The sequence below is a fragment of the Catharus ustulatus genome, chromosome 4, assembly GCF_009819885.2.
Source record: "Catharus ustulatus isolate bCatUst1 chromosome 4, bCatUst1.pri.v2, whole genome shotgun sequence".
NCBI lineage: Eukaryota > Metazoa > Chordata > Aves > Passeriformes > Turdidae > Catharus > Catharus ustulatus.
In genome coordinates, this window is record NC_046224.1 from 22,103,182 (window position 1) to 22,126,223 (window position 23,042).

Sequence of the window (23,042 nt, forward strand, 5' to 3'; positions counted from 1 at the left end):
CTGTCTTCTGAACCAAACAGCATCAGCTTTTTGGGTTTTTTTAAAGGTCACTGTGCTCATTCAAGTGCAGAAAGGGTCAGCTTTACAGGCTGAAAGTCAAAGCTATGAGGTCTAAACCACTGAGGGATGGGAGTAGCTCCAGGCTGAGATGCCCAATGCTCTGGTGTATAAACACACTTGAATATAGGAAAGTAAAGGTATTCTCCAGATTAGCAGAAAATCACCAGCTACTTCTCATGTCAAGACTGAACACCCATTAGCTGATTACCTTCCACTTGCTCATCTCTCCTAGGCACTAAGAAATAGCATACACCCCACACTACAGCTCTGGTCTTATCTCCAAAGTTCATCAGACATTTTCCTTTGCTTCCCTCCAGGTTTTAAACACATACTGGAGGAAGCAGGGATGCAGAAAATGATCTGGCAATACCTCATGAGAAAGGTACTCCCAAGAACAAAGGGTACCACCTTTTCCATGGCTTGCTCCTCCCAGCTCCTCCTCAAGTTATGGGGAAGGATTATGTTGCACTACCACTAGATTACTTCAAAGAAAGAGACACAAACTACCTCACTCTCTTGCCTTCCTTTCAGGAAAGGGAATGAAATCTTGAAATTAGAAGACAAAGTCTAACGAACACTCTGGACAGGAGATATGATCAAATAAAATGCAATGGAAAAGAAACCAGAAAATTTTGAAATGGAGTGACTGCAACCAAATGCACCGAGATGAAATGAGGGGCAGTGAAAAGCACAAAAGCACATAAACTTGCCAAATTTACTCCACATAAAATGCTGAAATCAAGGAAGAAAGCTGAAAAATTAGTTTGGAGAAGATGTTAAGGAAATGAAATGCTTTTTAAAAAAAAGAGGGAAAACACTAAAAGTGAATGAAATTATAAGAATTGCAGGGAAATGGACCGAAACTTGCCCAAATAATCATCATTGAAACATTGAAATCACAAGATTTCACCCCCTTTCGTGAAAGGAATGAATATATATATATATATATATATATGTATATGACATGTATAGTCATCCATCACGACAACTTGCCATCTTACTCCCATATCACCACCTAGCTCAACCAAGAAAGATCCCAGTAATGGACTTGAACGGGAAAGGTAGAAGTCAAATTCTTCAATTCTTCTTCTTCAACTGTATTGTTTAAACTGCTAAAATCAAATTAACATACTTTAAAAGACTGTGGTTCAGCACAGAGAAGGTAGTTTACTATCCAAACTAGAGTGCTTGGTCAAAATGGCACATTCCTATTCCTAAATGGAGTTCAAAAGAGCTACATCAAAATGGATGGAAATCCTGGAAGCTGCAACCCTCCTACTATGTAAAGAAAATCACAAATTTTATCAGTTAGTTGGGCCCATTTCTTTGAATGCCTCAATAGGCAGTGTAAAGAATTGACTGGAGGTGGGGGGGAAAGGGGCATGGAGGGAGGAAAAGTGAAGGTTCCTGTCTGATCCACCAATAGATATGTGGTGCAAAACACAGCACTACCTTGTTTCTATCATCACTTTCTTACTACCTCAAACAAGCACAACTTCATTCAACATTTGTGAGGAACAGCAACATTCTCAGTACTATTTCAGTTCTCTCTGCTATGCATTGATTCACCAGTCACAGGAAGTACTCATGTCCAGAGCTTGAAAAATACAATAAAGCTCAAGCTTTCAGTTCAGAGACGTTCCTCCTTTCCAAATGTTCACAAAACTGTCCTACATGCAGCTCAAGCAGATGAAGACTATGAGCAGAGTTCAAGTGACAATTAAGGTGAGTTAGTGTGGAAATAAACAGCAAATGAAGAAATCATTCTGCAAAAACAGAGATTACAACTCCCCTTAATTCCCACTTGACTGTGCCCTTGCAGAACTACTACAGCTCTGAAGGGAAGAAAGCTGCAAAGAGAAGATATGTTGTTAACAATGGACATTTGAACTTGGTGGTAGAACACTGGTAACTGCTGGGGAAGCTGGGATGGACTCTGTAATTCCTGGTTGTCTTCCTACCTTCTCACTCACAACATGAGCAAAGAAGTGCAAGGCCCTCCAGCTGTACCACAATGCACACCCTAACACAAATCATGGTTAGTCAATAGCCTCAGAACCTCTAAACTGAGTCACAGCAAATACTAATTTTTGCCATGTAGTAGCCTGTCTTCTGAAATTCAGTAAATAAAGAAATAATATGAATAATTTTACTCTGTGACCCCAGGAGAAAACATGAAGGACCCTTGCCTTACAGTAAGGCACTGGAACAAGGCACATTCTGAAATCATCAACAAACAAAATTTCACGAGAATGAGACAGTCTCCTAGGGTACTTACTTCATTTAAAATGTTCTATGAAGATTCTTGACTGGGTGTTTTTGAATTTGAAATTTCACCTCTAAAAACTTATGCAAGGTCAGCACTAAGAGAGTTATAGATTTGCCTTGGTTTTTCACATTCCCATTTCTTGGTGCCATTCTGTAGCAAGAGTACAGATTTTGCTACTCAAACATTACTTGCTGGCAATTTCTAACATTTGGCCTAATCTTCCCAAAAGAGAGTCTAATATTATGGCTGGCTACATTACCAACACATCAAATAAGCATTAAAAAATACTCCCCTCTGTAACAGCTTATAGAAAAGCTGGAAGAGGAAGATGTGGGGGGAAAGGAAAAAAAACAAAACAACTGAAGGCTTCTGACCCAACATCAAATAAGCTGATACACTTTCAAACAGTGAGTATTTGACCCTCAGTAATAATCCCATTACAGCAGGAATCAAGGAGTCATGTCACAGTGGTAAACAGAAGTGCTCGAAATTGCTGTTACCAAACATGTGAATGCTATAGGCAATGAGGAGTTCAGCACTTGAGATGCGTGCAGACTATACAAGCAGAATTCAAAGCAGCATGTTTGTGCCAGAGGTAAAATATTTAACCAGTGCTATTCAGAGCACTGAAGGTGATTAATCAACAACAAAATACAGTGACAACAGTATCATGTTCAAGACAGAAAACTCAAGCTGGCATTTTGTCCTTTTGGTGGCTGAAAGTTTTAAGGTAGATTGAAGCCAGTGCTTGTTGAGTTTCCATCCTTTTCACAGCCAGAACAGCTACAAGTCAGTAAAGTGGTCCATGCCAAATCGAGTATCTACATTGTTTTGGTTTTCTTGACTTTACCTGGGTAACTGCTAAATGAGACACGGCTGGTGCTGGTGTACGGATCAACTATATTGAAGTTCCAATGCTTATATATCCTCATTGTGGCTGCATAAGTAAACCAGCTGGAATGGGCAAAATAGATATTCTCATATCCAGGTAGAACCTGGAAAACAGAAAGATAAATAATTTCAGACCCCACAATACTCTGCATGTTTTCTATTTGATAGAAACTGGGAGAACTATTTGTTTTAAGTAGTTTGAAAAATTGCATTATTGAAGAAAGAGCAGATTCTTGTGCTTCTAGCTGTGTACTAAATGAATTTCTAAAACCTCTAGAAACAATTCTTGCCCATGTGTTTTTTACAAAATAAAACACCTTGGGGTTATTTGGGATACCTGTATCACATGATATGGTTTTCTCCCAGTTTAATTTTGAATATTTCTATTCACACATTCAATCGGATCTTCACAAACATATCCAATATTAATTTAGAACATGCTGTTTCTGTGAGAATTCCTCTGGTTCTCTTTGAAATACAGAAGCAAATGCAAGTAAATTCAATTTGAAAAGGTAAATATATATATTAATATATATATATTTTCCTGGTTCTACGATTTGCTGTAGGCAAATGCTTCAGTTAATGTTTCTCAGTTTAAGGTGTATATTGCTGCTCTGCAATATTATGACATTGAGTCTCCGGATGCTAATTAAATCTCCTTAATAATTTAAACTGAAAAATGTAATTGCCACCATGATGCATCAGTCACTTATCTTAAAACGGTGGCGGGTTTTTCTCTCATCACTTCTACTGGAAAGCCATTCAAAGGCATCACTATTAACAGAAAACATCAGCCACTTGCACCCATTTGTTTCTATGTTAGCACACTCCTTTAGTTCAAATAATCCTTTTCCTTTTTTCCCCTGCCTATTTGCCCAATGTATTTGTAGTCATTCACAATACCCCTTTTTAGACTTCACTTCTCTTGGTGAAATGAGTTATTCTTGTTCAGTCTCTTCTCCCCAGTAGTTCCTCACTCCCTAGTAATTCTAGCAGCTTTTCACCATCCATCTCTGTGGTTTTGGTTTGGTTTGGTCTTTTCCCTTCCCTTGAACACAAGTGAGAAAAACTGGACACAAAATCCTATGGAGGCACAAATGACAACTGCATAAATGCATCTTGATCATTGACAGAAGTCTCTTTATGCACTTGCAACATGAACAGGGAAGATTCCAGAAATGCAAACTTGTGACACTGCAAACCAACACAGCCACCAGAGATTAAGTTCTGGCTCTCACCTTGATCAGTGCAGAGCAGTGTCCCATGTCCCACTGGTATCTCCCATGGCCTCCTCGATCCACATTGCATTGTCCACCACGTGCAGAATATTCAAATAATGCAGGAATAAGGTCCAACAGGTCTCCAACTGCATTCAGAAACTGGATATCAAAGTTGCTCAGTGGCTGAATAAAGGAGAAGACAATAAAAAACCCTTCGAGACAGAAAAACATCAAGACAGCCTCAGTGGTTAGAATTTTTCTTTTGCTCCCAAAGGAAACTCTGGTATGGTTTATGAAATGCCTACTGACAAGGTCCAGATGCTCACACTCAGTATGGCACCAGGCACTGAGGAAAACTCTCAAGATCTAGCTTGTAGTGACATTACTAATGCTATGATTTCTGAGGCAAAAAGGAAGATGTAACTGTAACTCAAGAAACCTTAATGTTTGTTTGCAAGCAGCACACCAATCAGTCTGTTGTTACAGATATACTGAGGTAATTTTTTGCTTTTTGGGAAACAACATTAACAATACCATCAAACTAGCTGAGAAAGGAAAGTCAGTCAAAAGGCACTCTGCTATGTGCTTTAGAAAACTCTTTATGCTTTGAGCTAGGCAGGGTTAACAGGGTAACTCGTGCAACATGCTCTTCAGAACCTTCTCTTACTTTGCCTCTTCAAAAATAAGAGCTTAATAATGGTTTAACCTCAAGCTTCAAACACTGTTTTCTAAATCTTCCCTGTTCTTGCTTTCACCATGCCTTTCCATTATGGCAAGGCTAAAGGAAGAGAAGTCAGAACACACATCACGGTAGGGCTGTGAATAGTAATTTTACAATGCCACATAATCATATAGCAAAGAAACATATTACTTACAATATAAATCACTGTTACTAAACCATATAGTTGATCTCTCTACAAACCCCAGTAAAGGGGGACACGGAAAAATTAAACAGCGTCAAGTCCATTTACTTTTTATTCAGAAGGCTGAATTTTGTGCTATCCATCTGCTGCTTTGGCAGACAGAATAACCAACAGGAAAACCAGAAAAAATGTAAACTCCAGTCCATGCATCCCATGGGAAGGAATTAAACCTTCCTTATACACAAGAGAAATAAGCCATTCTGACAACTAATACCATTCATGGCAGAACGTAGCAGCTACAGTTTGAAGAAGAAATTCAGAACAAACTTTCATGTATGTTAACATTGCTTTAGTTCATCATGTTTTTGCTGTAAGGATCCAAACAGGGAACAACATCAAGAGACATGTCCTTGGATAGTTTTAAGCAACTTAGAAGTATGAATCAGTTACAAACCAGTCACTACTTCTATTTCATTGGAATTCATATAGAGAGACTTGGCACTGTTTAAGCACCATTTTTCCCCATCCAGCTGCACTGAAAACTGACCACACAATAAGAAAAAGCCATTTTCCAGTGTCTGATTCACACAGGTACCACTCTACAGTACCACCAGAAAGGGAGCAAACTGGCTTGCATGAGATTGCTCAGCCAGCCCTAAGACATTTTAATCGTACTTGACATCCATTTGCTACCACTCCATATTCTCCTTCGTAAAACCTGCTTTCACTGTAATATCTACAGGTAGCTACACCGATACTGCTACAGCATCAGTCAGAATTGCCTGTGCATTCTTGAAAGGTTTCACATTTCTGTGCTTTGTTATTGTCACTTAAAATCAAAACTTCTGTAACTATTAAGAAGTCCATTCAAATTAGAAATGCGAAGCAATGAAGCTTTCAGAACAGCAGGCACAGAACAGTAGCGAGCAGGAAGAAAGCACTCAAAGCACAGGTTATACAAATTCCTAAGGCATTGGGTGAGATGAGGCTGCCAGTTGCCAAAGCCAGCCAAAATATCAGAGATGCAGAGATGTTGTTAAGCACTCCCTAGGGTTCTGTTTTCATTCCCCTTTTGAGGGCCAAGCAAATTTTGTTCCAGTTTATTTCCAAAAATTCATTACTCTCCTTGAATAAATCTGGTATTGTATTTAAGAGTGTCTGATGTGACATCACATAAGCACTGTGCTCCTCTGGAACAAAAAGAAGCAAAACTTAGTAAAACAATGCATTCAAACAGAAGACACAGGAATCTGCATTGTAGGCCCTATCTGGGAACTTCAGCAGTGGTCTGAAGCATCTGCCACAAGGCTGAGTGCCCCAGTTTTAGAAAAACTACAACTGATTTCCAGGATATATGGAGAAATCTTCTGTTGGAGGAATTAGCCAGTGTCCACTAGCAATAATTAGACCCAAGAAACTGCATCATAACAAGTGTGTGATATAAGGCTTATTACAATTTTTCTGACAGCAATGTCAGAAAAACTCCTTATATGTGTCATTTAGATCCTGAAGAAGAATGAATTAACTAAACTGACAAGCAGAGGTGATAAAGTCATCAAAAGTCCTTCTGCTAGAATGTGTGGCTCCTCTAGGGTCCTGTCCTGAACAGTAAAACAAAAAATCAATTTCAGCTTGAGTTATATCCAAGGAAGGAAGAAATAAACTTAAAAAGGGTAGCAGAAAGGAGAGAACCACCCCTAAAGGTTTGTTTACAGGGGATATTAAAATAGGCAAGTTATTCTGTAGCAATTGTTTTCCAGTAACTTCTCCAAGCCTTATTTTGTACTCTGAGTACAAAATAAGGAAGTACAGACAGCTATCCTGGAGTCATTCTAGTATTTAAAACTCTGACACCTCCTTATTCAAGAGTAATATCCCTGCATAGACAAGCCCAAGATTAATCACAGCGTTGGTAGAGCATTAGGCAGATGAAAAGGCTTTATGTTCTCTGAGTGCCCCTCCCTCAGAAATTGTCTTGACAAAGGGCTGGGTTTGTTTACTGGATATAAAATGTTGCTAAACCAGATGGAATAATGTCACACTTTAACCTAAAGATGTATTCAAATTTTGACATCACTCTTAATGATATCAATAAATATCAAATTCAAAATACAGAAGTTTACAATGTTCATTGCCTTCATGCAGGTCTTAATGGAAGCACCTACCTAAAAATCCTCAGGAGAACAGACTCCATACAATAAAAACCCCAAAGTTTAGAACAGTACAACAAAGCATTTCCTTCATGAAGAATAAAAAAATATATACTATGCTACTATCAAACCATTCAAAGTCCAAATTTTCTTTCTGCAGTAAGGCTCAGTTACTTGCGGTAGACACAACGGTTCTACAACATTCAAGTAAAGAAATCTGAATTTTAAGGGCAAGCAGAAAAACTGAACATTTCAGAGTTACTTGTGTGCATGTAATCCTACTCTCACTTAGGTATCTGGTTCTGGTTTCAAACTGCCACACATAGTACTAGAAAACATAACTAAAAAATTAAAAGCAGATTAGCTGTGAAACAGCCCGTTTCCATTCTTCTGAAAAGGAAATAATTCTATACAACTTTGCCTAGTGCTCATGTTACAATTCACAGACTTTGTATACACAGTTCCTTTTCTTCATCTCCTTTATCTCTTTTAGCCTACTCGTGTCAACCAAACAACTTCACAGTGTACAGGAAAGCATCTTGTCTATGTATGACCATTCATGGTGCAGGGAAACATGAACCTTGAAACCCATCTCCTCTTTCCCTTCTCTTCCTCAGGTCTCTGGTATTTTGGGAGTTAAGGGGGAAAGCTTTCTAGTCTTTCTTCTACAGCATTTATTTTAAGCTTAAGCTTAAGACAGTGGGAACAATTGTCCTCTACATCTGCAGAATAATGTGTTGAATTTAAAAGTACACATAACTTTCCCAACAGCAAGTAGAACATCAGGCAACAAAATACAGACTGTCACATGTCAAATGTTGGCTCGGTTTTGTGTGGGGCTTAGGACGTTTCTTTTGTTTGAGTGTGGGTAAGAAAAATGCCACAATTCACACAAGAGGTATTTTTAATATTTCTGATGTTCATTACCACCACAAACCCAAACTATTGAACTACTAGAGATCAGAAGATAGACTTGTTCCTGATGATGATAATCCAAAGACAATAAATACATGGGAAGGATTCTTTTATCAATGAAACAAAATGTATCTATTAAAGGAAAGAGGTAAAAAGAGACTTTCAAGGCACTAGGGAAAACATGCAATAGGAATGAGATTTGCTTTTAAAAATATCCAGAATTTTTTAGATAATTTCAATATGAAATTTCCTTGATTGCTTTATTTTGAGAATTGAGTAACAGAAAAGTACTTGTTACTGGAGTTGTTGTCCAAAAATAATCCAAAACAATTGGGATAATTGAACCAAAGTACAATACTTAAAAATAAGAAAAAAATAATCTACGAGGTGAATTTATCTGCACTTTGAATCCATATTTCTTTAATCACAACAATAAGGAAGATACTGGTGGTGTTTTTGGTCATTTTGTTGGTTTGTGAATTTACTTGAGGCTTTTAAATGCCAACAATTTACAGACACTGAATTGATTCTCAGATAAATAGATTTGTCAAAGCTAGAATGCTAGCCAGGAACTTTGCATCTGCACCTGTTTTTACTACCCATATAAACTTGGAGGAACAGCTTTCAAGCCTTGTTTCCTGAAGGAGATCCTAACAGCAGTAAATATGTACACACTGTTGCAGGCTAATCTCCCAAAAGTACAGTAATTTCACGATTATAAGCCACACCAGATTATAAACTGCACTTTTGTTCGCAGCGAGGATCCGCATGCAACTTTCACAAAGTTTCCAGTTAGTAACAGAATCACGGGATCACGGGGTTTACTGGCTTGGTTCGGGGCTGTGTGGGCTTGGCTCACCGCTGCCCCGCTGCTGGGGCCAGGGAGCGCTGCCGCTGCCCTTCCGCTGGGGCTGGGTGGGCTCCGGCTCGGGGTTGCTGCAGGTTCGCACTTCTGGGCTGGCAAATTTCTGAACTTCATCCATATATTGGCCACACCTGATTATAAGCTGCACTGCCGGGTTTGGACCAAAATTTTTAGTCAAAATGGTGCGGCTTATAATCGTGAAATTACTGTACTTGAAAACTATCATGGTATCCAACAAAATGAACTTCCTGTACTTTTACAGAACATTTTACAGAATGTCAGGTGTCATTTTGATGCCAAGGAAAACCAAGGACATAGCTGCAAGAGCAGCTGTCCAAAATGTACTCAAAGATAAGAACTGATGTTAACTTACTGGCTGTGGCAAAGAGAGGAAACAGCAGCACCATTTCAAATACACACACAGTGAACATTTTTGTTTTGAGTGCAAGTACATGCATCTCAACACAGGTGATAATGTCCAAAGCTAAAATTGTGACTATCATGGAAAAGAATCAAAACAAATCCCACCAGCTAATGCAAGTACATTTGGGAAAAGAAAAAAAAATGTATTTCCTGCATGTAATTCAAGAATGGAGGACACAAATATTTCAGCCTGAACCACATATCTGAACTTTCACTAAATGCACCCTTTTTACATAGACATGCCGGTGAGATCTCTAAAAAGAGGATAAAAATTATTCAAACACTTCAGAAGTCAGTGCTTTTAGTATCAAATGCATAGTTAAATAAGCAAGTATCAAGGAACACGCTTTGCAGGTAGGACACACCTATTACAAAGAAGTAACTCAGACACAAACCAGCATTTCTCCCTTTCCGCCACATGAATCTAAAAGAATCAGAAGCAGCAAAAAAACGCAAACCTGATATGCTTGACAGGGCTCTTCAGGTACAGGAGTTACAAAAGGGTATTAATTTGGTCTTTTCCTAGAAAGTCAAGGTTTCTAGTGTTTTCCCCTACAAATACTCAGGTCCCTCAGGATGGATTATTATTATTACAAATGATTTTTTTTTCCAGTTTGAGCTGGCTCCCCATTCATGAAAGTCCCAGAGTGAGTTCTAGGCAAGAAAGATGTACGTTTTACTAAAACGCAAGTATTGACAATTCAGAACTCCCAACTTTTCAAAATTCATGGTATGATTAACCTAGGTAAGAAGGTCAACTACAATTACTCAAGTCCTTCCTCTCACACTGAAAAATCTATCAGATATTAGACTTTAGGACAGCATTATAATTGCCATTTCTCTACTGGAGTTAAATGAGTTCTGCTATTACATAACAAACTGATGATCTGGAATACAATTCTAATTGAAATCAAAGATAAACAAATGATGAAAAAATACAAAACCCCCAATAAAACCACCACCCAACAAAACCCCGAAATCTAACCATTGTGACCGACCACAACACAGACCACATCTTTTGCAAACATATATTTTTGAGACTTAAAAGATAGAAAATGAGAAGTCATTCAATAAAGTAGAACACACTCTAAGATAGAAATGTTTTTAGGATTTAAAATCTAATGCTTGGAAATAAGAATGAAAGCTTTAATTCATTCTTTTGCAGGTACTCTTTATACCTAAAGGGTCATTTGTTTAATAATGATTGTAAAGTGACAGCAACAAGCACTTTTAGAAGTATCTGTCCTTCCAACATTCACATGGATACAAAAGCCACCCCCAATGTAAGTCCCTTGTGAAGAATCTGTGGTTACACGCCTGAGTGCTCAATCACATTATCTACACTGAAAAGCCACTAAAGATTTTGCAGAATGGTATGCAGAACGAGTACTTGCCAGTAAGTATCCTGCTTTTGTTTTTTATTTTTAAAAAGTGGATTCCCTTCTCCCATGTCTGTCAACTGACATCCCAGCCCCAGCCACTGAAAAAGAAGTGCAGTAGTCTTACTGTTTGTTTATGTAGTTTAGCCCACTCGGCGGCTCCCATGTACAGACCATCCAACTGTGAAATAATATAGCCAGCATGCCTCCAAAATGGATCACCCTTATTATTTCTGATCTGTTGTCTTGTCCATTGATCTTGCTTCCTGCAGCAGAACAAACAGGTTGGGGCTTTCTTGAGTTTTTTTTTAGAGTAAAATTGATAATGCAGGGAAGGGAAAATACATTATGACCCAGAATGGTCTAGTCCTACTAAATATTTGAGGCAAATCACACTTTGGAAATCCTGCAGATATAACCATTATATCCCCCAAGTGTAAATGCTCAGACTTAAGCAAAATACCCAACAATCATGTGCCTCTATCAGATTTTAGTGTCAAATAAGGAGTTACACTTCTGTTTGTGGAGGATTTTGCTATAGCAGATCTAGTCAGTAAACGGAAACAAGTGCTTGATAGGTTAGATGAACCATTCCCTTTTAAATGTCTATTTAAGACTAAAAATAGACTGACATTTGAAGAGTCTCCTTCTCTTTTCCACATTCAAGTGCAATGAAGGCTTTCTGCTGGTGGTGCTCAAACATTGCCTGAGAACCACGTCTATGCTCCTCTGGGTAACAGGTGGGAGGCCAAACAACTGTACCCTATGCCAGATCCAGACAAGAGCCACATCCCCCATGTTTAGGGCATGAGGCAACACAAGTTGAACAGACCCTAGGGCAAGAGCCACCAACATCATAAGGATCTCTCAGAATTCTCTCTTCTGCTGTGCACAAAGGGCCACAAAAGAACAGGAAATGAGGATCAGATGCTGGCCTCTTCCATCCTCCTGTATCTATCCATCCAGTACTATATAAAGTAGCAAAATAAAGAGGACAAACCTGTATAGGAAGCAAACTCTTCCAGCACATATGGATGAGAAAACCAACCAGAGTTAGCTTTCTAGAAACAACAAGATGCAATAAGTATGTCCAAGGAAATAGGGATATGGTCAGAGGATTTAGGGCTAAGAATTTCCAAGGCAACACAGCAACCCATATTGCGAAACTGCTATAAAGTAAAGCAGTGATGCAGGAGTTGAGGATAGAGGCAATAGAAAAGCAATACCTAGCATTGCCCCCTTTCATCTAAGAATGCAAATTGGGGAATACAACTGCTATGCTGTGTCATTCTAGGAAAAAACACAAACACATTGACATGGTAGCGATCCCATTTTTCTCACAAGGAGGAGCACAGCAATGCTGAGAAAATGATAGCAAGGGAGCACTAAAGATTTTTTTGTTCTATTTTTTGGATAAGCTAAAACAAATCAACTTTATATATGCACACCAATAACAGCCAGATATTCAACCCCTTATGGAAAGGGCAAGACAAGGCAAAGATTGAAAAAAATAATCCCTGAAAGTGACCATTTCACACAAGTATTTGTAATGGAAAAAAACACAAGTCTAAGGAGATTAAAATAATTGGTAAACACAGCTGAGTTTCCCAGTGCCTGACCTGGTTCTTCTACTTGTAGGTACCCCATCAGTGTAGCTGCATTATTTGAGCAGAATTACTTTTGACTTTTACAGCTAAAGAGAAAAGTGAATCAGGACTTCGGTGATTAGAATAGAACTTACATTGGTGGTAGAATAAAATATTAAACTAACAGAAGAAGGAAAGGATACACAATACTAAAAAGATTAAGCTGCCTGGAGACTACTGTTCAGTGTAATATTGAAAATATCAACTTTTTCAAGAAAAGGAATTTTATTAGAATGACATTCAGAATTCATTGACATTTTGGCACCAATGGTTTTAAACATTTCTTTGAAAGAATCAAAATTAGGGAAGAGTATATGCACTTGATGTATATTTAGAATTTCTTTTAATAGTAATGGCATTCAATCAGAGGGAAAGGAAGCGTATTTTTTCCTCAGCCCATAAGGAAGAGAATAAAAAAATGCTGTCATACTCCAACCCCAAGTCTTGACTGATTTATTTTTAGCAATTAAATACATACGCCATAAAATTCTGAACTCCACTTCGAATGGCTGGAGTCTTAATTAGCTGTGGATACATATTTGCAGCATGGTCATACATTTGCCTGAAAGAACAAGAGTAACAGGAGTTATTCCTTTGCATCTTCTGTTTACCAACCAGTTAATTAACACACCTTGATGAACAAGCAACACAGTCCAAAAAGTAGTTTTTCCTACTCACAGAAAACACTCCAGGGCATAACAAATAGCAAAAGTAACACAAAAGTATTGTTAAAATGTGACTTAAAATAAATTCTTTTGCCAATGCCTGCTCAAACTGCTGCACAATGGAAACAAGATAAGCAAGAATGAGACAGAACTACTTCATAGCAAAACTGCACCTTCAGGGAATATTTATAGGCCAGAAGCATCTTGAAAGCATTAGCACACTAATTTAAGGACAATAAAAATAGTTTTCTGGAGAGTTATGCTACTTGGAATCAAAAAATCCCACAGAGGCAAAGGTAATATAATTTGCTGATTCAGTTCATTTCACCCTTCAGACAGAGAATTTCACCATATCTAGCAGGTTTTACTTGCTCATAACCATGTTCCTTTCTCTTTAAGCTAAGTATCTCCATTTTTAAGTGTGTATAAGATGATCCTACATGTTACCTCAGAAACTCCCACTCATGGCATCCCTAAATAGATTCAGCTTTATGAAGACCAAAATTCTTCGGATTTTTTTCTGTTGTTAAATTCAGTTAGCTGTTTTATCCACATTAACAGTCTAAAAAAAAAAGTTGAAAAGGCTTTGTTGCTCGGTTGGTTAGAGTTTATTTGTTTTCTTGAAGTTAAGTCCTTAAAGATGAAATCAACTAGAGCATAACATACTCCATACTAGAAATCAGAGCTCTTGTGTTTAAAAAGGAGCAAATAGCACAAGTTGGTCCATCTGGCAGATGATCATTTAGAGATTACAGCCAGATGAGGAAGATAATATCCAGCTAGGATACTGGCGTAACCACTGCCTAGGCCAGGACAAACAATCAGGTTTCCAGACTTGACCATCAGCTCTACTCTCTATTTTGCACTCAAAGGTTATGCAACACGATGCAGATTTTACAGCAGTAGTATCTTTAAGCTGTCATGACTGATGACTGGGTTAGGTCAGAATCATGTGACTGAAAACACCTTCTTTAATGCCTTTCACTCTTATTTGCTAACGGAGGACAGACAATTCCTGGAACTAATTTTGTTTTAATGGCCAAGGTTATCAAGAATTTTCCCCCAGTTGCTCTCTTCAGCTTTTTCTGCTTTAACGAAGCTTCTATGCGCATGGCTTGTGTGTTCTGCAATTTGGCATTATTCTCTGAATTACACTGGATCACTACAGTAAGGCTTTGCAATTACATCTAAGGACAAAGACAAGGCAATTGCAAATCTGGGACAAGAATTCCAAGCCTAAAACCAGAAAAGAAGAGTTCTCCTTCTTTAAATTAGCAAGGAAGATGACAGGACTCAGGTCAGCTGAGGCTATATGAGGAAAGAATAAAATTAATGTTGCTTCAAATTTAAATACTGCTCTTAGGCACCTGGCATGTCCTAGTTGGAACTGATTTAAAATAATGTCACTGATTTAGACGTATTCTGCCACTAAGTAAAGTCAGGCCTCATTAACACTACTCTGTTAGAAATTGGGAAAGGAAATTCACACCTAAAAAACTCAGAGCAAGTACCTTGGCTAGATGATATGACTGGACTTTGTAGAAAGGTGAGAGATTTGAGATAAAAACAAGTGTTTGGATCCTCAGATGCTATAGACACTATGACTGATTTTATCCAATGTCAAACTAGGCATTTCCAAAACACATGGATACTCTCATACTCTGAGTAGAAAGATGAAGTATGCTTTAGAGAAGACTTACATATTTCTGCCGTCACTGGAAAACTGGTCTGACTATTGCTTTCTCTACCACTGACCTGTACAGTTAGAGCTGAGATTAATTCTTCCCCAGTAATCCAAGATAAAACAGTTCTAGTATGTTTCATATTTTGATTTTAAAAAAATCTGCTTATTTTACAGACTCTTTAGGTTCCTACTACAGGCAAGGCATATACTTTTAATAGAGATACTCTGTCACTCTTTTGCTTACATGCTAAAGGCCTAGCTGTATCTGGAAACTCTCCTTCATCCCTAAGAGTGACATGAGACCTGAGCTAGCTGAGAATTCCTGAAGGTCTCCAAATTGCAGGCACTGCCAGGCTGGACCTCCTGCTCATCCAACAGCTTCTGCAGGAACCTGTATTTCAACATGGGTTCAGGAACCAACATTTCCTTCCTACCAATGCATCACATCAGAGCTCTTTCTAGTAGGACTTCTAGGATTACTGCAAAGAGCTACCCTGGGTCTGCTTCATGGAGTCTTTACCACATATGGATGCAAGACAGCTGGAGACACTAGAGTTGTTCAGACTACAGGCAGCCATGCACTAAAAAGCCCTGCAATTACCAAGCACACCCAATGTTTTCACATGGGAAGGCTGTGCCTGAACCACCTGAAGTGCTGGTACAGGTAAGTCACACACAGGGTCTTCACTCCAGCAGCTAAATGGCTGACAATGCAAATAAAGCATTCCCCAAAGCTAAACATGTACCTACACTCTCCCTTGTTCTTACCAAGAACTTAGAAGGGAAGCTCGAGCTGTGGGCACCAATGTATGCAAAAGGAGAACAAGACTGTTTAGAGACACCTTCTCTAAGAAAAGTTGTGATGGTGCTAGAGTTTCACTAAGACAGGTTAAATGGGCCAGGCAATCTGATGGGAATAGAGTTACTGGCTGAGAAAAGCTGTTTCCCAGTTTCACTTAAGAAGACCTGTTTAACTGTCCCATAGCTAGAACATCTGTCTGCACATTAATTAGGATTCTCTGAATTTCTAGGCAAGATGAAGCAGAAATGGAGTTCTGAGTGCAATTTCAACATCTGCAGACTTAGGGAGTTCTCATTTCTGCAATTCAGGAAATTGCAAACACAGTCTATAAAAGGATTCATTCGTTGCAGTGTGCCAAATAAAAGCCCACAGAGGTCACGCAGCTAAAACCTGAAGTAATTAGTTCTCTGTCTTATCAAGGGCCAAGAGAGTAAACCACTGTTTCATCTCTACTCCTTACCTGAAACATTTTCAAAAGGTACTCTTAGTCACTGAAGAAACCTTCTTTAGCCAAAATAGCTTTACACAACCTGACAGAAAAAACTAGTTTGTAAGCCCCAGTAAGAAATACGCTTATGCTGCAGTTTGTTTCAAACCCAGGGAGACACATAAATCTACTGTGGAGGCAGAAGAGGAGCAGGGTGTGAGTTGTTCCTAGTACAGCACTACTTTCTATATCTAATTGAGCTTAGCATGGACTGGGCTACCTGTAGGATGACAAAACTTAAGATTAATCACCTATTGATTAACACACCTAGGTAAAGCCTTAGGAAAAACGCCTGCTGAACAATACCCAATTTTAACAATATTTTAAATTCAATGTTAGCATTCCCCAGATTCAGGGATAGTTTACATCAACTGAATAGTGCAAGGCAGTAATCTCTCCCAGCAAATAATCCAACAACAGATCTCTCATGAACTTCATTTCCTTTCCTGTCTGGTGTACAGGTTGGGCACTATGAACTTTAGGACTCCGTCACTCTCTCAGAAGTGTTTTGTTATTCACAAATACTACTTTATTGAATTTCCTTTACACACTTTCAGGTGTGTACCTAGGTACCTCACCAGCAAAACCTACTAGAGAGTCACATTATCATATGCTCAGAGAACTATCCATAAACATTAAACTGATCTTAAAATATCTTACTAATTAAATGAATATAATCCTGCCCAGCAGCCATATCTAACAAATGTTCAGCAGACAACCTTCCCTTGCTGACCTGTGCAACACAGCCTATGGGTATTTATTTCAGTGCTCTGAAAGCAAAGTTGGTGAAGCCAAAAAGTCAAGTCATGGCAGTCATTGCAAACTTCTCCCAGCTATGTCCCAGCACCAGAATTTTGGAATTTTTCTTTTCCTATGACTATGCTGATAGAGCAAAAGATGGAGCTTGTTCAACAATTACCCACATCCCTGGTTCTTACCTGTATCACCAGCTATAAAGAATCACAGAATCTCTTAGAAGACTGGAAAAGACCCTTAAGATCATCAAGTCCAACCTAGCACTGCCATCTGCTATCAATGAGTATTTCATAGTGTCAGTCTGTCTTCCAACTTAGCCACAGAAGGAACAAAGTTCAGTTAATTTTTTTGGTTGGCTATTGTTTGGGGTTATGGATTTTTCTGTTTGTTTTATTTTAGAAAAAAAATCTTCTGCACTAGATTTGTAACAAGTACAAAATTCTGTAACTTTTCATATATGTGCACTGTGGGTAAGGCTCAGTCCCTCAGGAGATCATCAACCCTTCTAGACACTCTCCAGTCTGCCTTCAGGCCTATAGTGCATATTTTTATTTTTTTTTAAGTTGGCCAAGACAACTTCCTACACTGTGAAGTTCCAGTATCTGCTGTCCGGCAGCTTCTTGACAGTATTTGCTGAAAAATATCCTTAAGGAAGCCTTGCAGACCTTGCTAGCATTTCTCTCTGCCTGATCTGTCACCTAACTACAGGCTGGGGAAATAACCACACTTTTTGCTACTCCTTATGCACTTCCTCACACTTACATTATTTTGTGATTACATTACTTAACCAGTAATACAGTTACAGTACCCATCTGTCTCACAGAGGTGTTGGGAGATCCTGCAGGATGAGAAGGGGAGGGCACATCTTCATCCCATAATGAAAAAGCTATACTTCGTACCTGCTACTAATGAAAAGAACAGCAGACAGCTGCAAAATGTATCATTAGTTTAAATGGAAAGGAATTTAGGGCAATGAAAGCAAACAAAAAAACCTCATAAGTACAGTAATCCACTTGAAGTGTCATGAATTAAGTTGTTTCCTGAGGTACTTACGGAGCTGTGAGATAGCCTTCCAAGAAGCCAGCAACATACATAATATCTTCATTGTTTAAGGTCTGAGTGCCATAGCCTGCTCTGATCTCCAGGACTCCCCAGCCTGTTGTCTGTAGACTGTTGTTGTAGAAGCCATAAGCATCTCCACTCCTGTCCAGTGTATCGCTGACCCGAAGTACTTTTTCAGCTCTATTCCAGTACACAGTTGCATAGCGGAGTTCTGTGGCGGAGAAGAAAGGAGATAAGGGAAACAAACCTAAGTAGGTGTTTCCTACACAATACTGAAATGTCTAGACAGTATTTTGGAAATTTTAAAAAGTTAATTTTATAGCTTCCAGGGGGCAAAGAGAAAGTTTCCCAAAGTCTGGGGTCTTTTCTAGGGTCAGGAAAGGGGAGGGGAAACTTAGCTTTCTGCCAGTAGGATAACAGAGAGGCATACAGGGACAGTCCATAGATTTACAGGGGTCACAGGAATTAAGGGACATACCATTCTTAATACATCTTGTGTACAGGGTTACAACAGGAACCAATCCCTGAGGTGGCATAACAGAAAGCACTAGGACTCAGTGGATCACAAGCTTAAAGACAAAAGCACAGCAAGGTATACAATCCTTTACAAGGTCCACAATGACTATCATCCATCTGAAACAGAATTGATGCCAAGCATGATATGAACAGGAAGGAAGGGCAATAGACTTCTCAGAGTTCCATTTAGTCTGCTGTTTTAAGAAACATTCTTGATTATTTGTGTTTTGATCCTGCAAAGCTGAAGAACAAAGAGCAACCACCAAACAAACAACAAAATCAAAAAAGATCCATACCCTACAATTTTAATTGAATCCTCCCTAAGATGGGCTGTGATTACATCAGCTCTCTATGCATGACTGATCAAATCACTTCTACATCACTGTGAGAAGAGTTAAAAAATCATACGTCAGAGGTTACAGAAATATTCGAAAAGTTTTAAGGGGTAAATTCATAAACAGCCCTTCTGAATGGCTGCATAGCCCTTTGGCATATCAGCAAACTTGCGGAGGGTACACTCTGCCCCATCACTGAGGCCACCGAGGAAGATGTTGACAGTATCAACCACTGGCATAGACCACTTGTTACCAGCCTCCAGCTAGGCTTTGTACCACTGTGCACCAGGTCAGCCTTCATGATGTACTATAGACACTTCTCATGGGAACAGAAAATGCATCAGCAGAACCAGAATTCTAATAGTGAAAGAACTTTGTTTTTTCCACATTCTATGAAAAGAAGTTGTTACATGAGTTTATTTAGAGGTTAAGTAATTTCAGGGACTTGGAACACCATGTTTAAAAAACATGTTTTTCCCCTGCCAGGTACTGAGGCTATTTAAAGGACAGACACAACAGACTTTCAGTAACCCTTCAAGCAGCTATGAGCTTAGTCTTCTGCTGCCTCCTTAACTATCTTTTAGCAATAGAAGCAGTAATTTCTACTTTAGGTTAGAAGTAAACATGGGAATCACTCAGACTGAAAAATCTATTAACAGAAGAGCAAGTTGATAAGGGCCATCACTGAAAAAAGCCAAAAGCCCACCTCACAAAGCTAAAGCTTACATACCAAAAAAGTCAGGGGGTGATGCAAGGGGTCAGAGCAGAACACAATTCACCTGTCCAGCAGTAAATGGGAGGGTGATTCCAACCCACTGCAGGGCAGAGGAGACACTACTTGCACAGTAAACAAAGATGTTGAGGAACAGATTAAAAGAGAAAGAATAAAGTAAGGCAAACCATGACCATCTTTCCATCTCTTCAGAGGGCTATGGAGAGGTGGCTGGAAGTCAAGAGGAACGAGGGCAGTTGGGTATTGCTATAAGTGCCTGCAAACTAAATAGGTATGTCAGAATACCTATTACACCTATACAGAAACTGTGTCTGCCTAAAGCAAAATAGTTGTTGCTTTCCTTTGGAAAAGAAAACTGGTGCCAAAGCCAGACAGATCCATCTGACACAGGTACTCTTACACAGCAGGCTGGGTTTCTTTGTTTTATGCTCTGACAGAGCATGAACATACAGAGCTATTTTCAAAAGTTAGAACAAACTTTTCAATTGCCCCTGGAGTTTGCCCTGCCCCAGCTTCCCTACATGACAAATTTAACCTGAAGAAAACCAGGACTCAAAGAGGATAGGAGGGAAGGGAAAACATTAAATTATAGGATAATTTGCAACAAACCTTGAGAGGCGTTTAAATGAATGGCATCAAGGTAGTTGCTATAGTTCAATAACAATGCTGGAAAAAAACTATTTCCCATTACTGCTTTTTCTTCTGATTGACTCATCATCTCATTTCACCTTGCATTTGGAGTTAAAACTGCAAGCTTATAAATCTGTTTACACTACAATGTAATCAAAGTGTTTCATACCACCTAATCTGTTACAATTTTATTTTGGGCTCATCTAAATGAGCAGGACTGCCTTTGCCAAGGAAACCATCCAGAAGTACAACACAGAATACAGATATACAAGAAGTACATGTGTATTTTCAAACAATCCTGTTAGAGTTCTGAAAAAAACCAGGAGCCTTCCCATTGAATAATATTGGCATTTTTACATTTATTTTTGGAGGGTGAGGCAGAGGCCCTAGCACCTCTTATCCCAGCAGTCATATTGGTCAATTTTTGCACGTAAAAAAATTGCAATGTCTCCATGAACCTACAAATCACACTTTCATTATCAAAATCAAAGACTTACAAGTGTTCAGCCTACTAGGACTCTGAAGAATCAAAGACTGTGATAAGTTCTACCTATTCCACAGCACTGTTGCTTAGAATAACAACAATAACACACCAAAGCACACACTGTGTGATGAAGAAGTCAAAATCCTGAGGGATAGGGTAGGACAGTGAAATCACCCTTCCCCTCCGTGAGCCAGCCAGGAGAAGTGCACAGCATCAGCAATGCAGAGTTTCACCACAACCAGCAGTGGGGTGGGAGAGAGACGTGCAGAAGTGCAACGAGAACAAGCCTGGAAAAAGGAGTTTCTTCTTTCTGCAGACAGTAGGGACTGGGAGGAGCCCTCCTGAAAGCTGCCTGCTTTTAAAGATGCATCAACCCTTCTGCCAAAGATCCAGAACTATAGCTGGGAGACTGCTGGAATTTCTACAGCAAGTGAGAAATATTTGCTTTTTGTCAAAATTATTCCCTAAATAATGGAAAAAGACACATATTTCAGCCAGGAATAGGAGGTGGTAGAGCTCCCTTTGGATTTCAAACTGAAACATCTGTTCTCTACCTTTTGGGCTCAGTACAGGCATTTCCAAAGTTATGTTAAAACTGGACATTGTCTTTTACTTGGCGGCAGCAGGAGAGTACTATGTGCACTAGAATATGAAACAAGCAATTAAAGGAAATACTAAGATAGAGGACTGACATGAGATGAAACAAGGAAAGCAGATGCTGAAGAGGACATGAAGGAATGGCAGCAATTTGCAATAAAAGAACAGAATTGACAGAGAAGATGAAAATGAAAAAAAGCAGTATGGAGATGGCCCCAGACAATCTAACAAAAACACTAATATGTATTAAATAAATTAGAGCAACAAAAATAACACCTGACATGCCTTAAGAAAGCCAGTAAAACGTATTTGGCAATATGCAACAGTTGCTTTTCCTTATGCTTTCTCAGCTATAAGTTGTTTTTAAAACATACATGTATCAAGTTAGGTTACTGGACTTTATAATTAGAGAAAGGAGTGGAACTCTTTTCCTTGCAGATGAAAGAACTACAAGGTCTGGGGGTGAGAAATAACATTCGTAGTTTTCCTTAGTCTGACAAACAAGACAACTCACAAGCAATGGAACACTGGTTAGTTCACAGGTAACAAGCTAAATTAACAACTGTGAGCATCTCCTAGTAATATGAAAACTACTGGTTTCCTTAACTACTAATTGTAATAATTTAACTATTAATTTTTACCTGTGGCTTTCCAAATGTGAAGTAATTTTTTTTGTAGAGGTGTTCTTCATAGATTCTGCCTTTAAACATTCCACTAAATAGGGAAGATGTAACTCTCTATCACTCTCCTGTTCCACTGAAAGTGGAAGTGCATCACTTCAAAATTAAAAAAAAAATCTAGAACAAAACTGCACATTTGATTTCAGTATACCCTCCCCTACAACCAATGTTCAGTAGTAAAGATTATACTATGTGATGCTATTATCACAGTAAAGCATTTAAATATTTCAGGCCAACCATAATAAGGGTGTTTCTGTTCCAATTTTTTAATTTGAAAGAGCTTGACCTATTTTTCCATTAAAAATTGCATAGAATCATAGAATGTTAAAGGTTGGAAGTGAAAAAACATCTAGTTCCAACCTCCCTGCCATAGGCAGGGTCACCTTTCACTTGTCCAGGTTGCTCAGGGCCCCATTCAACGTGGCCTTGAACACTTCTAGGGATGGGGCATCCACATCTTACTTGGGCAACCTGTTCCAGTGACTCACCACCCTCACAGAATTTCTTCCTGTATCCAATCTCAGTCTGCCCTCTTTCAGTCTAAAACCACTACCCCTTGTTCTGCCACTACGTGCTCATATCTTTGTAGGAGAGGTGCTCCATCCCTCTGATCATCTTTGTGGCACTCCTCTGATCCTGCCTATCCATGCGTTTTTGTTCTGGTTTTGTTGTGGTTTTTTTTTTTTTTTTTTTTTTTTTTTTTTTGAAGTATCCTTTTAACTATTTCTAAAAAGTTGTATAACTCTAAAGGACAAGGGATATTTCAATACATTATTATGACTGGAATCTATTACAAAACAAAAATATTTCAGGACTTCTTTAGAGATTAGCTTAAACCACACAAGAAATTATCACAAAGCCCAGTAGTTTTCAAATAAAGGAGCAAATGCTTTCTTGATCCTGCCTGAATATAAGCTATTTGCATTTTCT

At 38.8% G+C, this 23,042-nt stretch overlaps 1 protein-coding gene across 1 annotated transcript in view; it reads right to left on the reverse strand.

Moving 5' to 3' along the window:
* Nucleotides 1-23,042, reverse strand: part of PLBD1 (phospholipase B domain containing 1) — a 35,667-nt gene that overhangs the window by 10,948 nt on the left and 1,677 nt on the right. The window contains exons 2-6 of the mRNA XM_033058282.1: nucleotides 18,129-18,348; nucleotides 13,160-13,243; nucleotides 11,163-11,301; nucleotides 4,459-4,623; nucleotides 3,180-3,324 (exon numbers count right to left, since the gene is read on the reverse strand). Of these exons, the coding sequence (XP_032914173.1) occupies nucleotides 3,180-3,324; nucleotides 4,459-4,623; nucleotides 11,163-11,301; nucleotides 13,160-13,243; nucleotides 18,129-18,348 (753 nt within the window). The remainder of the gene's footprint in view (nucleotides 1-3,179; nucleotides 3,325-4,458; nucleotides 4,624-11,162; nucleotides 11,302-13,159; nucleotides 13,244-18,128; nucleotides 18,349-23,042) is intronic.